This window comes from Halichondria panicea, chromosome 12 (assembly GCF_963675165.1).
Source record: "Halichondria panicea chromosome 12, odHalPani1.1, whole genome shotgun sequence".
Classification (NCBI taxonomy): domain Eukaryota; kingdom Metazoa; phylum Porifera; class Demospongiae; order Suberitida; family Halichondriidae; genus Halichondria; species Halichondria panicea.
In genome coordinates, this window is record NC_087388.1 from 1,978,347 (window position 1) to 1,994,534 (window position 16,188).

At 42.9% G+C, this 16,188-nt stretch overlaps 4 protein-coding genes across 4 annotated transcripts; 2 read left to right on the forward strand and 2 right to left on the reverse strand.

Annotated features, from left to right (window-relative positions):
- The first annotated feature begins 15 nt into the window (after window positions 1–15).
- On the forward strand, window positions 16–1,096 carry LOC135345018 (cathepsin Z-like). The gene has a single exon (XM_064542335.1). It carries the CDS (start codon window positions 47–49, stop codon window positions 935–937), a length of 891 nt encoding a protein of 296 aa, XP_064398405.1. The 5' UTR covers window positions 16–46; the 3' UTR covers window positions 938–1,096.
- A 669-nt stretch (window positions 1,097–1,765) lies between these two features.
- LOC135344827 (calcium-transporting ATPase type 2C member 1-like) lies at window positions 1,766–11,062 on the reverse strand. The gene is made up of 20 exons (XM_064542110.1): window positions 10,794–11,062; window positions 9,806–9,895; window positions 9,115–9,150; window positions 8,892–8,953; window positions 8,383–8,491; window positions 8,090–8,248; window positions 7,788–7,932; window positions 7,567–7,633; window positions 7,029–7,383; window positions 6,683–6,772; window positions 6,270–6,383; window positions 5,959–6,112; window positions 5,406–5,576; window positions 5,009–5,106; window positions 4,684–4,734; window positions 4,140–4,375; window positions 3,770–3,886; window positions 3,022–3,169; window positions 2,574–2,669; window positions 1,766–2,105 (listed from the first exon to the last, which is right to left on the reverse strand). Exons 1-20 carry the CDS (start codon window positions 11,016–11,018, stop codon window positions 1,830–1,832), a joined length of 2,799 nt encoding a protein of 932 aa, XP_064398180.1. The 5' UTR covers window positions 11,019–11,062; the 3' UTR covers window positions 1,766–1,829.
- A 105-nt stretch (window positions 11,063–11,167) lies between these two features.
- Window positions 11,168–12,912, forward strand: LOC135344833 (uncharacterized). The gene is made up of 4 exons (XM_064542116.1): window positions 11,168–11,903; window positions 12,033–12,133; window positions 12,237–12,638; window positions 12,761–12,912. The coding sequence occupies exons 1-4, from the start codon at window positions 11,703–11,705 to the stop codon at window positions 12,825–12,827; spliced, it is 771 nt and encodes a 256-aa protein (XP_064398186.1). The 5' UTR covers window positions 11,168–11,702; the 3' UTR covers window positions 12,828–12,912.
- Window positions 12,913–12,990: 78 nt separating this feature from the next.
- On the reverse strand, window positions 12,991–16,159 carry LOC135344828 (uncharacterized). The gene is made up of 2 exons (XM_064542111.1): window positions 15,671–16,159; window positions 12,991–14,786 (listed from the first exon to the last, which is right to left on the reverse strand). The coding sequence occupies exons 1-2, from the start codon at window positions 16,098–16,100 to the stop codon at window positions 13,117–13,119; spliced, it is 2,100 nt and encodes a 699-aa protein (XP_064398181.1). The 5' UTR covers window positions 16,101–16,159; the 3' UTR covers window positions 12,991–13,116.
- Window positions 16,160–16,188: the final 29 nt, after the last annotated feature.

Here is a 16,188-nt window from a genome sequence, read left to right on the forward strand (position 1 = left end):
CACAGGGGGCGTGGCTCCTTTGTGACATCATCAAACAAGGTAAAACATGGCTGCTTTCAAGGCTATCTCAGTACTTATTTTCTGTTCCTGGGCTGCTGCAGATACTGCTGCTGAATATGGAAGCTGCTACAAGGAGCTAAGTGGTCCACTACCAAGCCATATTGTCACTACACCTCCACACAAGAGGCTCGATTTTGATGTAATTCCGGAATCTTTCGACTGGAGAAATGTCAACAACACGTACTTTGTCACCCAGGTCACCAACCAGTTCCTACCCTCACCATGTGGCTGTTGCTGGGCACTTGCAGCTGTTGGTTCGCTCACAGATCGAATGATAATCGCTACAAAAGCTAAAGTCCCAATAGTCCCCCTGTCCCCTCAAGTTCTGCTTGATTGCACTGACCCCGATCTCGGCACATGCAAAGGTGGTAGTGCACTCGGTGCTTACAAGTTCATCTACAAGAATGGCATCACCGATATAACCTGCTCTCCATTTATGGGGGTGGATGATTTTTACTGGGCCGAACAGCCGTGCAAGGAGACCATGTGCCGAACATGTGATCGATTCGGTACCTGCAAGTTCATCAACGGACCTACATACTATATTTCTGAATACGGGACAGTGCAAGGAGAGGACCAAATGAAAGCCGAGATCTTCGCTAGAGGTCCTATAGCCTGCTCCGTTTATGCTCATAGTGATCCGTTTGAGAAGTACACAGGGGGTATTATAGTTGACCCCGCCCAGTACAACATGACCACACACGTGGTGGCCATAACAGGCTGGGGGAAAGATCAGGACACTGGAATGGACTATTGGATTGGACGGAATTCGTTTGGAACGGCTTGGGGAGAGCTGGGTTGGTTTCGACTTCAGAGAGGTGTGAATGCTCTGGACATTGAGAACCACACTTGTGCTTGGGCTGTGCCGAAAATGTAACTGGCCTAAACGTATTTTGTATCGATGTTCTTAACTTTCACTTTACAATTATTAAATTTATTTTCCCCGATTGACGAATTCATAGTACTTTCACTAGAAGCTTATACTTCATGTTTACCAATAATGATTCATATATTTTATATATAATTACACATAAAATTGCTATAGCTATGAAGGTGGGTTAAGTATAGGATATACCACACCTAAGAGCTAGGAGGATATGCACCCATATATCCTCCGCTACCGTGGTTACTCCGAGGGGTATGTAACCACGGTAGCGGAGGATATATAGGGTGCATATCCTCCGAGTAGGTGTGGCATATCTGACTTATACCACGTGACCGCAGCACTATAAAAGGACCTCCCCCTAGCAACAATTCAATCATGATGCAGATTGCAAAAAGAACAAGACTATGCCGGATTTTGCAGCCTTCAAAGAGCTAGTTGAGCAACATGTTGACTCCTACAGATGCTCAAGAGCTTCCTTGGTCCAAGCGTTGACCATTCGACGTCCCTTACTGGAGTTGCAAGCTCTTCTTGGATAAAATGTATCTAAACCGCGCCCATGGACCCATGGAAGCTTAGCCATCTTGTTGGAGAGCACCTTCCGTGTTTCTGCCGTCGCTTTGAGTCTTAGTATCGTCAAGTATGGCTCTTTTCTCTTTGCTTACTTTCTTGAACAAATGAAAAAACAACTTGAAAAACTGTGCATGCCTAGCGCCTGGGGCCGGGGCTGTATGATATCCTACAGCTGTTGACCAATGAGATCAATTTGTGGTGACGTAAGTGTGGTATAATTTTTGTTGTTGGTTGTCTCATAATTCACAATTGAAAATAATGGTGATTATGATGAACAAAATTTGAATTCATAAAAACATATGCAACAATTACATCACACAGGTAATATTTTGCTAGTATTGCCATACAAATGATTTCCAGTGTTTTTATTGAGTCTTGAAGTAATTAGTTTTCTCAGTTCATCCAGTATTAGCACAGAGGAGCTGAGTGTGACCAGGAACAGAAGGTCCAGTGCCGTCAGAGCCTCGGTTTGAAAGACGGCTTGTAACGGAGGGAAGTAGATAACGAGCAGCTGACAGACGAGGGAGCCTCCGACAGCGTATAATAGCATCCGATTGGAGAACAGGCCGATGGAAAACACGGACTTTGTCTAGCATGGAAACATGATTGTGTAAATTCATAGGAGAGTGCAATATACTTTACACTAGCAGTCACTACACTAATATGCTAGCATAGCAGCAGCATATCAATCAAAGGTACACGTGAAAATGCGCCAACCCAGTATGCCTCAATCGTAATAGGATACATTAGGTTCTGAAATCCATCAATGACCAATGCATAAATATATCATGGAGAAAATGGGTGCTCTGAGAACTACAATTTTTATGTATAACAGTACAGTATTACGCAGCACACAGTACCTATTACATGTAGACACAGCACTTACAGTTAGACACAGCTGTAGTGCAATGAAACCTATCTATTGTAGTTACCCTACACATAAGCCTCTATTAATAATACAGCTAGGCCAGTTAATGGGCCCAAAAAATTCCATTACATGCATTTCAAATTGTTGCAAGGGTGACCTCAGTAGACAGGTTTCTCTGCACTACATTACCTGGGATCTGCAGCTGAGAGCGTTGAACATGTCAAACAGTACAAAGCAGGTGAAAGTCATGGTAGTGTCTCTAGGAGTGATTATCCCATCCTCCATCTGAAACAAAACCAGAACACATTAGAATATGTGCATTGCAACCTACATGTACAGTATTTAGGGACCAGTCTAGCCTCGGTCCCAGACCGATTTTTCTTTAGAAACGGCCTGGGAACGGGGCTAGGACCAGCCTGAATAATCTCAATTTCAGTAATTCAATTATCCCAAGGACCACCTCCCAAGCCAACTACAACACAACTCAATGCAATTCAGTTATTGTTCTGACATCCTATGGAGTTCTAGAGATCTTACGAAACTATCCCCCACAGCTCCAAGGACTAAAAGCGTAACGTTTTTAGGGTTTAACTTCAGCAAGCTTTGCTGCTACTGTACACTCAATAAAGACGCCTACCTCTCTCTGGAATACAAAGAGTGTTCCCATGACGATCATGGCAGCAGCCCCCACCACCTGTGCTATCAGAGGGAGGGTGATCATCGGGTCCTTTGCACGGCGAGGGGGGCGTGTCATCACATCTTTGTCCACTGGCTCCACCCCCAGACTGCAACAAGAGAGATTGCATTACGATAAACAAAAGTTATGACGATTGTACTGTTGGACAATTGTCATAGCCAGTACTCCCAGACAAACTGGTTGTAGGTACAAGAGTTGGCAATGTACACAGCAATGTAGTTGTTCAAAATTAATAATTAATCCACTACAGTAGAACCTCGCTAATCCGGACCCCTTTAGTCCGAAACCTCACAAATCCGGACAAAATGGAAAACTGAAAAAGAGGTGGGGCTGTCAGTAGAATAGACTATTGCGCATGCGCAATCTAACTTGCTTTGCTGAATCAGCAGTAATTTTATTAAGAAACTGCTCAATTCAATGGCCACTGCAAAGAAAACGAAGAGAGAGCTCACAAGACCCACTCTGTATTGGAGAGAAAGTTGAGATAAAGACTATTCTAGCTAGCAGCTTCCCTTCTGGCCACAGTAATATCATAATACATGTACAAAAGTGTATTCGTTATTAATATCCGTTAATCTGGAAATATCATGTATTCAGATTGGGTCTGGTCCGGCTCTATTCAGATTAGCGAGGTTCTACTGTAATACTATACATTAATAATGAAATGAGTTGAACTTTGCCCTCTAACCTTTGTGCCGGAGGGCCGTCCATGATAATGTTGATCCAGAGTATCTGCATAGCATTGAGGGGGTTAGGTAGTCCCAAGAGAGTGGAGAGAGTGATGAGGGACAGGGCTGCTATGCTCCTACAAGGGGGAGGAGCCCGGGGAACAGGTAAAGAGCGTAAATTGTGGGGATTAGTATACTGTCAGTGGTAAGAGCTAGTGTATAAAATAATCTTAACAGGAGCAGCTTCATGGAAAGCTAGAACACGAGCTCTATCTAATGATCTTAGTGTGGCCTTAACTATAGTGTAAAATTGAGCTAAGATGGTGCTTTAGGTGCAACATTGTAGAAATTCATCATAACAATACATCTCTAGCTGTCACATGTGCTTACGTGCTGAGTTGGAATCGTACAAAGTTCCTGATGTTGTAATAGATCATCTTCCCCTCCTCAATGGCCGACAAAATAGACAAGAAGTTGTTATCAGTGAGTATCATGTCTGCCGCCTCCCTACACACGTCTGTGCCACCCTTTCCCATTGCTATGCCGATGTCCGCACACTTAAGGGCCACTGCATCGTTAGTACCGTCCCCGGTCATGGCAACAATCTGACCTGACTCTTGTAGAGACTGCGTTGTGTGTGTGTGCGTGCGTGTGTGTGTGTGTGTGTGTGTGTGCGTGCGTGCGTGTGTGTGCGTGCGTGTGTGCGTGTGTGCGTGTGTGTGTGTGTGTGTGTGTGCGTGCGTGTGTGTGTGTGTGTGTGGGGGGGATAAGTATTGCATGAGTAGCTCCGTCTATACAGTGATTAGTCTTCAGATGCAATAAAATATACACACATTTATTTCTACAATTGATTGAGGGTTACATGTAGGTAAGATAAATCCACCATCGACGATAGACCAGCCATGTTTGGAAGGATACTACATGTACTACTCACCTTAACAATAACGACCTTGTGTTTGGGAGTCACTCGATAAAACACGGCCGTCTGTAGACAAGAACATAGATCAGTAAAGAATCTCTTCTCTATATACTGTTAGTACGGTTAGGCATGCACGATAATAACAAACAGATCATAATTATTATGGTTATACAATTCCTAAAGGGGATACAAAAAATTTCGGCAGCCATCATTATTATAATAGCTCTTATAGGTTTGATTCTTTGCTGAATTAAGGTGAGGAAAACATAAACTTCACAAACATTGCAGGAATAAAAATGTTACAGATATCCTATATATTATTATCTTATGGCACTATCACCTGCATTATTGTGTTCTTGAGCTCGTGATGTGGCAATCTCCCCAGCTGCTCTCCGGACAGACACAGACTGCCAGTAGTCCACAGGCCAAGCCGCTGGGCTGGGAGAGGAGGGGTCAGGGTACACGTACATGTGCGTATAGAACCAAGGGGGAGAGAGATACCCAAACTGCCCGGCATTGCTCTATGGTGGCCGTACAATGTACACGTACTATACTCCAGTTGCCAGTCTCTACTCCCCACAATGTTTGGGTACATGAGGGACATTCTGGGATTGATTGTCGCGTACACTACTTAATGACATCTGAGTAACGGATTGAATATTTAATTAAGGTGTTAGAGTAGCTACTTGTTGGAAAGGTGGAGATGCAAGTATTGTAATCCCATCACACAAGTTTACCTATAGCTACGCCAGTCTCCTTAGCATCCCCAGTGATCATCTTGACACTGACTCCGCCCCCCAGAAGCTCTCGGACTGCCCCCTCCACCCCTTCTCGTGGTGGATCCCACATTGCCATCAGCCCAACAAATGACAGCTGTGTCAGGTCCACACCTCGAGCCATCGCTATCACTATGGTTACAAGAGGGGGCAAAAATCATCTACTACAGTGTATTAAGAATCTCTCTATAAAGGAGAGTGCTTCCGTACAAAATAAATATAACCTCCAAATAAAAAAAACTTTAAGGACAACCCCTCTCTCTACTTTATCATAAGCAATAATGTGCCCATTTTGAAAGCGGTGGCTATTTTCAACCTTCTCACAAATTCCCCTCTTATGTTCACGACAAACTAGGCCAAGAGGTGGTTATTTTTGTCTAGGTATGATTTGTACTTGCCACCACCATTGGCCTGGACATTATTACAATGCACTGAACTTGTAGTGATTTGTGCAGCATGTCGGACCTCTAATGTCCAATACAGCATGTTCTGCAGCTGCTCTATCCTAACTCACCTCTCAGTCCTTTGGTCCCCAACTCTTCACTCTTAGCCACGAAACTGTCCTTGTCTGCCAGGGTCAAAGGTGAGCCATCCGGCAGAGTGGAGCAGTGACGGAGGATAACGTCCAGAGCACCCTTCATAAACCACACCTCCTCCCCACCAGGGGGCTGTGTGTGTGTGTGTGTGTAATTTGCATTAGATAATAATCTAAATTACACACACACAGCCCCCTAAATCCCAGAAATCTAAAATACTGATCTATTCCGTACATACAAAACAGAATGTGCACCCCCCCCCCCCCACACACACAACACAGTTACTCACATCGGACGGCTGCTGAGTCCTGTCCCTGACTCGCACCCCCATCCATTTTTGGGCGGAGCTAAATGATCTCTCCTCTGTACGCACAAACTGGTCCCTCAGACTGTGCAATCCAAGCTACAGTGAATAACGGTGACACACAAGCATGCTTACTTGAATTTTGGGAACCTTTGATAAATAGGCTACATTTTATCAGAAGCAAACAAAGACATACACAGAATTTACTCTCATAATTATTGTAACACTATCAAACAGGATACTTATAGTTTTGAAATTGTACATGCATGTAGGTCAAGTTCCAACAGGCCCATTTCAGAAAAAAAACCAATGCACTAGCTAGCTTACACGCACGTGTACATACCAGTACAAGCACACCTGATTATAAATGTACAGTATAGCTATACTCCTCTTCTCACCATTTGTCCGAGGGCCACCATGGCTCCCTCAGTGGGCAGGCCAAGGATCTTGCCATCTCTCACTTGAGAATTGTTGCACACACAACCAACCTGAGGAATTTCAATACACATACAGCGACACTAAACAACAATAGAGCATGGTTACCCTTGCTTGGGCAGATCAACAGTGGCTGTAATAAAGAGGTGGCCTACAACACAGGTTGAAACACATGCTATAGAGGCTTTGGGGCATATTACCTAGTGGCTATCATCTTACAACACCCAGCCCCTAATGTTTACAGAGAACACCTTCTAGCCCATTACTTAGTCTGATGTACTGTACATGCATACAGTGAATGGCTCATACCTTGATGACATTCACTATGTCAGGAAAGTTGTCAGCAGTCACAGCAGTTTCACCACACACAACCCGCCTCCTATCATGTGACGCAGGCATTTGATTATGTGATCCGAACATTTGGTCATGTGATCCGACGATCCTGGCATGTTGACGAGAGGCAGAATACACGTCAGTCACTTCCATCTTATTCTCCGTCATGGTACCTGTCTTGTCTGAGCAGATAACGTTGGCACAGCCGAGAGTTTCGACGGTAGGCAGCCTCTTGACGATGACATGTCTCTTGGCCATTCTGATCACTCCGAGGGCTAGAGTGACTGTCACCACTATTGGCAAGCCCTCAGGAATTGCAGCTACTGCCAAACTGTGTGTGTGTGTGTGTGGGGGGGGGGGGCTCAAACCAATAAAATTACACCTCACGTGTAAATGCTAGAATCCCACTAATGATAACCAAAATGTCCACCCTATCTCAAACAGACAGATATACTCGAACATGCAGACAGAGACCACATTTCAAGCAAAGTACAATTATAGGGAATTAATTTACCTCACTCCTATAGTGAACATGCCCAGTAGAGTCTTGCCTTGCCACCATCCCAGCAGCATGATGCAGCCTGCAGCAAAGAAAGAGAAGGTACTAGAAAACTATATACAATGTAGGGAGAGAGTAAGTCACACACATACTTTCCAAAGTGTCCGTTGTACTTCTACATGTATAACGGACACTTTGGTTAAGACTAATACATGCATACACCTAACACAACTTACCGATGATGCAGAGTGAGTAGAAAGACAACTGCTTGCCCAGCATGTTCATGCTCTTCTGCAATGGCGTCTTGGGAGCCTCCTCAGTCTGCATCATCTTGAACACACTGCCAAACTCGGACTGTTCACCCACCCCCACAACCACACCCTGCCAAAAATTATGTGAGTTAGTAAATTTATGTAGTAGGTACCCACACGAACTTCCATGTTACAAGTTACAAAACATTGTAGACTTAAATTGTAAAATGCAAGGACATTACTTATTATAGCTCTGCATACACCACACCCCTTCCAGCCCCACCCACCTTTCCATGCCCCCCACACACAAAGGTGCCCATGAAGGCAATGTTGCGTAGCTGTGAGATGTCATTATGGGCAGCTGCAGCTGACTGTGACTCGGTGTGCTTGAGGGAAGGAGAGGTCTCACCCGTGAAACTGGACTCGTCTATCTCAAGATCAACAGCCTGAGGGGGGGGGGGGCATGGGCATTATAAATAGTATGTAAACAATCTGTAGCTTACTGTATTTTTTATGGTCATGCATGCAGTCATAATAGCCATAAAATTGTTATTCCGTATTGCCACGTGACAGCACCTACCTCGACCAATCGAATGTCCGCTGGTACTCTATCCCCGAGGGAAATGTAGACAGTGTCCCCAGGCACTAGGCAGCGAGCTAGGACCTCCATAATCACACCATCACGAGCACTGCAGGCAACAGATAGCTGGAGCAACACTTTAAAATAGAGACCACATTGCACTACAGGTATTACAATCGTCTACTGTTGTTTAGTACAAGGTGATCTATTGAAGGAAGGTGAAGGAACAGTGGGAGAACTGTACACATCATGTACACAGTCTACGCAGTACTCACTAATCATAATACTTGTGCTCCTGCTTGTACTTAAAGGAAAATTGGCTATACTCAAACTGGTCAGCATGCATGCTAATACTGCATGTGCTGCATTTAGAGATGCACATAATTATGTATATAACTTGACATGTAGATTTAGATCAAATTTCAAGGCCAAGGTGGTTTGCCCTCTGATGATGTAATCATTCTAAGACTCGACTGTACATATTCACACTGTCGTTGGTTCTTAATTACCAGTGGCACTTTGGAGGGATGAGTTGATGCAGTGCTTCTAAAGAACGCTCCGACCTGTACTCCTGTTAGGGGGGGAGGGGGGGGGGGGCTTTCAATAAATTAATGCACCCACAGATAATAACACTCAACAGTGCTAGCTATGTACCACTTGTTGCAAGAGTATTGGATAACAATTAAATTCAGATATCCAAGTGGATGTGGTGTAAATCATTTGCCAAATTACCTGCACAAATGCCACAGTGACCACAATGATGATAGCCTGAGAGTAAGTAAAAAGCAAACAATCACACAACTGCCATGACTATCATATAAATACACGTTAAGTGATAAAGTCAATCACTCTAATGAACAGTGAAGGACTACATACCGTAGTGCACAAAATTCGTATAGCGCGAAATTTTCGAGGGGGCTTAATTTTCGCTGTTTTCGTGCGTTAGTAATTCTACACAAAAATTATTAAGTCCACAAAAATTGTCCAAAATTATCTGCTATAACGTGCAAATATTAAAGGCATGGCTTCCGGTAAGCAGTCATCCCCACGAACATTGTGCAACAAAATGCTTTTAGAGGCCATTTCACAAAATGTAAGTGCCTCGAAAATTTTGCGCTATACGTACAGACACATACAACTGTTCTAAGAACGAACAACGTCCATGTACCTACAATTGAGCAAATTAAATGTTATCATAATACACAATCCTCTGTAATGAGGTGTGGGATAAAAGGAATAACGATATCAACCCACAAATATTCAGTGAAACCCGTCTAAAAAAACACAATAATTATGTACATGTACATGTAGGTCCGAGGTGATCTTTGTACGTCTTAATTATTATTTTGATTTCAATATTAATACCCAAACAATTGAGCCTTAATAACAGTGAGCACCACCCAAACCGAGTAACCGAGCTCACCACAGTGATAGAGAAGGCATCATCGAATTGTTTGGTGAAAATGCTCACGACAGCTGAGGCCAGTAGAAGCATGATGAGAGGGTCGTTGAACTGCATGAAGAGAAACGAGTGCAGTATAAACATTATACAGTGAAGCCTAGCTGTCTATTATGGTCATGCGCCCTCCACATATAATACAACCAGGTTCATATATATACGCTTTAAATTCTCTGTGTTTTGACCTGTGATAGCCGACCACCACTTTATTACAGCCACTGTTGCCAGTTTATTGGTCTGCCCAAGGGTGACTGAATTAGTACACAGGTTTCATTGTAGTGCTCTCAAGCTACGGTACCGTCTTTCTTCTAATTACAGCGCCACCCTAATAGAAGCGCCAAGTCCACAATCAATTGAGCGCCAAGTAAATCTTGGATAGGTCATTAGAAATAAATTTAACTTAAATCGAAGCTGTACATCTACATTGTATTATAGCCTTACCTTACCGCTAAGCGTTACTCTGATATAAAGCCTCAAACTAGAATTATTGTTTTGTTTTACTTGTGCACCACTGGAAAAAAGCGCTGTAATTAGAAAAGATGGTGACTGTACACTGCTCAGTAGATGGCAGAGGGGAGTTAGCAACATTCGTGTACACATACTTGATATACAAATTCACAATTCAGGAATCCCCTAATCTCATTGCCATTTACTGCTAGGCTTAGTGGAATCGCCGAGGGATTTATGGACACTACAAAATTATACCACATAGCGTGAAATGTTTGAGGCACTCGATCTTAAATTCCGTGGAATGGGCTCTAAAACCTTTTTTTTTCGTGGGTTGACTGCTTACCGGAAACACTCCTACGTTATCCCTTCAATTTTTGCATAATTAATTCGTAAACTAATTGTTAGTAACCCACGAAAACAGCTAAAATTTCGTGCTATAGTATATATCTACGCCAGTAATTTATTCATTAACGTGAGCATGGTTTTATATATTCATGCCCACCTGGTTCAGGTACTTTCTCCACAGAGGGTCATCTTCTTTGATCTCAAACTCATTGTGTCCATGTAGCTGTCTCCTCTCCTCCACTTGGGACTGGGTCAACCCTCGGCCACAATCAGCATTCAAGCGGTGGACTACGTCTGTAATGGTGGACACAGAAGCTTCGGAGGCCCTCATGGTAGAAACACCCACTTTAAAAGCGGGACTAGGTGATGTAGATCTAGACATTAGTACTTTATCCTTTATCTACCGATCACCAATCAGCCTCCATAGCAAGCCCCCGGGCTATGCTGTGAAACCTCAATCATGCATCAGTAAAATAATGTTTAGCTCCTTTCTTGCTAGTTAGCACATCTCTGCAACCATGGAGACTTCACACAAGGCAACAACACCTTCACCCTCACTTTTACTGTATTGCAAAGTGAGTAGAAGAACTGGTGAAAGAGGACAAGTGAAAGTTGCAAATGGCACTAACTCATGCTCTAGCTTGTGCATGGAGCATACTATGCATATTCAATTATGCATCATCTCATGGTATTTAACGATTTTACTAGCCTAGCTATTTAAACTAAAAATCCATCTGTGTTCAATTGCCCAACTCAAGTTATTGTAGGGAGTGGCGATGGCAGTGGAAGTGGTATACTGGTTCCGGACTGTCCTCAGGCACCCATTAAAGTGAACATCACCCGACCAATCAATACCGAATTCTTATCGCAGGTCCATCTCACTGGAATAAGATTACCCGTCACAAGTAAACCTGATGACCTCTCTGTCTCCATCACTCAAATTAAGCTTCGCCCTGAAGCAGTTAACTTCAGGATAGCTGCAGGAGACGTAACAGTACAGATCAAATTGTCTAGTGATAGTAAAAAGCTTACAGTTACTGTTGCCGGGGATCTTGTGTCAGCAACTATGATAATTGTGGACATCTTGGTACTTGATGAGGACGATATGATGATGATGATGGACGATTCTTCTTGCAAGTTCAGCATTGAGATAACAGTGCAGGATCGTTCGAATTGTGCTGAGGAGAGCTCTATTGTTCGCATTTCGAATGCTCAGCTTGAGGGCTTCTTTGCAGTTACACTCACACTGAACATTCACGTGACTGATGTGAGTGTTTTAATTTTTTGCAATGTTCCCCTTTGAATTAACAAATTAATGTCCTAGCTAGGAGTATCAAAATGCCTATATCTAAATGCTGGAAAAATCCTTACATTTATTTTTTATACTCATACGCAGTTCAATTCTGACAGTTCAATTCTGATCCAAATTGCAACACCAATTGTCAGAATACTGAACTCCGTCTGTCCTCAAGACTGTAACAGATGTGGAATGGGAGGGTAAGAGTAATTGCATTTATATAACAATGTAGGTAGCTAAAATTATCACTGAGCCACAGGTTTAGGGTTTTAATAACACATATAATTATTATCTGACATGCAGATCTTGCAATTCCTACCTGCAATTCTGTCAAGAGTTTTCTGTGAGCGATATCGAACTATATGACGCACCAAAAGCAGGGCTCAGCAGGCTAGTCAAGAGAGCTATCCCCACTACAACAACACAAAACACAACTGTGATAAACCTGGTTTTGAGGCATCCAACCGGATCCCCACTCAGTGGAATCGTAGCACTAGTACCACCCTTCACTTCCCTCAGTGCTCTCAACGATGCCCTTCAAACTATCCAAAACACCACAGGCATTACGATATTCGACACTGATGCTTTGATAAACAGTTCAAACATCATCATGACAACCTTTTTTGCTCACATCGTCCTACCCATCATGATAATACTGTTTGTTCTCATCTTGGCAATTGGAGTGATCATTATTCTGATTGTTGGGTAAGTGCTAAGAAACAAACTACGCTAAGCCCATTTAATGCCAATTGAAACATGTAGGTGTTAAATTTTGCGTGAACTTCACTTCCTGTTATACTGCTCATTTGTCATTTTGTTTATCACAGGAGAAAGAGAAAGAATAATAGGAAGAAATCAAAGATCCGACCTCTGATTGGCAGTACCTCCTCATGATCACAAAATGCATATTGGGGAGAGGAAAAACTCATGTCTAAATCTAACTGTAAACTTTATCATTATGTAGTGTAGCATTTTTTGATTGGTGAGTGTTAATTATTTTGAGGATAAGCTACATGTACATACAGCTGTAGTATTACAAACAGTGGAACGAGAGGTACAAGTGAGCAACAATACCATAATAATGTAAATAGCTGGTACTTATAACAAGCACCTCAAACTATAGAAATGAAAATAAAATAATTATGTTGAAGGTACAACTATAATTTATATGCACACATTATTGCTAAACACTAACTTTACAAACAGTGTCATTAAGAGTGAATCTTGTCTTGCCGTCAATAGAAGTAAATGTTCGTACACAGCACCTGACACGAGGTCTCTTTAAGTCCACTTCAGTAGGTACGGGGTAAAACGGATCGTTTCCACCTGTCAACACATACAACAACCTAGTTAGTTCCTCTCTTGAGCTTTGCCGGGCGTAAAGATTTGTCGGGCGCACATGATGCAGAAAGATTTCACCATCTTCAGCTGTCACACAAATGTCCAGGATGCCTGTTCGATCTTTTAGTCGCATAACAAACACATACATGTACACAAGACAAGGACCATCGTTCTTAGAATCAGAGCAAAAAACACACACCATTTCGGCTGGTAGGGGAGGGTCACTCGACCGTGGAGAAACATACCTCGTTTTACACATGGAGCATCGTAATTGACAGAGCTCCTCGATTGGTCCATTACTAAAACTCATGATTTGTCCCTCGACAACGAATAACTTCCCAGATCGAGACTTTAGCACTTCTTGCACTGTAGCTGTTTGTTTCATTCTGTCATTAATGATAATTTCAAACAGCGGATCAGGGGGTGTGTTAGAAGGCCTCATAAAGATGGGGAAGGGTCCACATGGTTCGGGAAAGTCACTCAAATATTTGTTGACCAGTTCCGACTCATTTCCAGTAAGTACTGTGATAGTGCCGCTGTTTTGCTTCGAAGAGAGGGTAAGTTTAACGGCCTGGATATCATTTTTTCCCAAGCAAGTTCCATCTTGGCAGTTGGGCTCAACGTGTACATTTCTCAAAGATATGTATTGTCCAGGTTTAATCGAGAATTGCCTGTTCCAGTCAGTAACTTGCACTTCACAAATAATGGAGCTGTTTAATTTGACTGCAAGCTGACGGTCAATATCACTAGTCCACCGTCCTCGAGTTGTATCGAGATGGTCGCAAGGAAACTTTGGTGTTGTGCCATCGAAAATATCGAGTACTGTGCGATTTTCGTTCATACAAGTGTGTACAGCAACCACCCTGCACACTGTATTGAAGAAATGACCAACACTGAATTGACAAAGTTGTGTATTGACCAGGAGCATGCCTTGTTCATGAGACCAGGTCTTAAGACGAGCGATAATATCCTTCTCTTGATTAGATAATGAATACCAGTCGCCGATGGATCTTGGAACAGGCTCATTTTGGCGGTTTCGGAACACCCCAATAATTGCACCGTTGTAGCCAGTAGCTTGAATTCGACCTTGGTACTTAGACGTCTTGAGACCTTTCAGAAGGACAATTTGGCCTACAGGAATATTGGAGATTAGTTGCTGATCTGATGGATTGAACAATGTACAGCTGACAGTATTTGTGGCACTGGTTTCGTCCAATAGTCCTATTGTGATGTAATAATCACTTCCTCTTGAGCGTGTTACAGGTTTGAAGTACTGTACTATCCCACATACCGCCACACTGCCTTGACCGACCGCCAATGAACCCAAGTTTGTATGGGGAAGATTGACAGTTTTCCGATTCGTTGACGAGGGCCTGAGATCATTTGATGATGTAGCTGCGAATTGTTGAGAGTCTATATCGAACGTTTGCGATGAATCAACGATGTTTGTTGTCGGATTGTCTGCAGGGTGTGAAATGGATGGTGGCTGGTTGGTTGTGAGAGGTTGAGAGTCTGGCAGAAAATAAGACAAAATGCGTTATCTATCAAAAGTGTCACGAGTAAGAATGTTTCTTTTATCATTACTGTCGGATATTGTGTGTGTGGTTGAAACCCGGATGATAATGTCAGAGCTTACCTTCAAGGGGGAGTGACAGTCTGCATGACAGAAACGTACATGCATACTGTACCCTTGTACCCTAAGCAGACATACAGTATACAGGCAGTTATAGTTTAAGCCATGTACCCGATAACATGTAGCTCAATAACGTAATATTGTATACATACATTGGTACAAATAATAATGAAAGCACCGCAGGTGCTGATGCCTCGGTGGAGATGCTAAAGCTAGATAACATATAAAGCTACTAATAGCTTTTATACACCATTATATCATAATTATGATGAACATCATTATTTTTGTAATTTTTGCTGCATCAAACTCAGAGTGGGTAATGATCAACCACGATTGTATTAACGATGCCAAAAGTTCAATAAATGGCTGCATCAGCAGAGCCTTGCAGCTCTCTTTTCACTCTTGCAGCTACCAATAGCCAGCGTTCTAGTGCAGAGCTAACTACTAAGTAGAGTAGCAACACTCGGTGAACAAGTTTTGCTAGGCACTCTTCTGAAAAGGCTGCAATGACATTCCAAGTAAGCAAAACTAGGCACAACTCGATAACGAAGCATTATTTTGCAAATCGAATTAAAATCCATGACTAGAAGCCTATAGAAACTCTTACTTGCACTTCATTGATCCCTGAGCAGCTGTAGCACTCTACACAGGCAGACAGACACACACACACACACTAACTGCATGGGCACCGAGGCATAATAATTATGTGGAACACTAACAAAAAATAATTTAAAGTACATCCCCGTAAACGAGCCCCGCCCACCTTGTGATGTATTGGACAGCTCTCTCCATGCTCTTAGCTCATGCACCCGGGTCCTCTCAATAGCAGACACAGTGCAGTTAGGTGAACTTGTCACGGGGATGCTGTTGCCATCTTGAAATAGGACCCAGCTCGTGAAACTTGAACCAGTGAGACAACTATCGGAAAAATCACAACGTCTCACACATATAATATCGCCATCTTTGCACCCTCCAGGCAGTTTCTGCAACTCTTTATTGAATAGCACACACGTCATTGACTGATTTGAACTTTCATCTGCTATGCCAATAGCACAGGAGTAGTCTGAGCGTCGTGTTTTAGCCGGAGCTCTGAAGTGCTGCACAGCTCCAATCACATTGACCCTCTTCATTCCATAGCTCAATTGCGATATCTTGTTGTATGTGTACGATCGAGGAGGTGTTCTTCTTTCCATGATGTCTAACGTCTAGGCACGTCTTATATTACACTAGCAGGTAAAGATCATCACAAACGCGTACAGTTGAATCGACTCCACCCCCTCC

Coding starts and splice junctions, on each gene's coding strand:
- LOC135345018 (XM_064542335.1), top strand. CDS start 47: ATGGCTGCTTTCAAGGCTATCTCAGTACTTATTTTCTGTTCCTGGGCT.
- LOC135344827 (XM_064542110.1), bottom strand. CDS start 11,018: ATGTCTAGATCTACATCACCTAGTCCCGCTTTTAAAGTGGGTGTTTCT. Junction 9,896..10,793: donor GGAGAAAGTACCTGAACCAG/GTGGGCATGAAT, acceptor CTCTTCATGCAG/TTCAACGACCCTCTCATCAT. Junction 8,249..8,382: donor CGGACATTCGATTGGTCGAG/GTAGGTGCTGTC, acceptor CCCCCCCCTCAG/GCTGTTGATCTTGAGATAGA.
- LOC135344833 (XM_064542116.1), top strand. CDS start 11,703: ATGATAATTGTGGACATCTTGGTACTTGATGAGGACGATATGATGATG. Junction 11,904..12,032: donor TGAACATTCACGTGACTGAT/GTGAGTGTTTTA, acceptor ACTCATACGCAG/TTCAATTCTGACAGTTCAAT. Junction 12,134..12,236: donor AACAGATGTGGAATGGGAGG/GTAAGAGTAATT, acceptor TCTGACATGCAG/ATCTTGCAATTCCTACCTGC.
- LOC135344828 (XM_064542111.1), bottom strand. CDS start 16,100: ATGGAAAGAAGAACACCTCCTCGATCGTACACATACAACAAGATATCG. Junction 14,787..15,670: donor GCTGTCCAATACATCACAAG/GTGGGCGGGGCT, acceptor ATTTTCTGCCAG/ACTCTCAACCTCTCACAACC.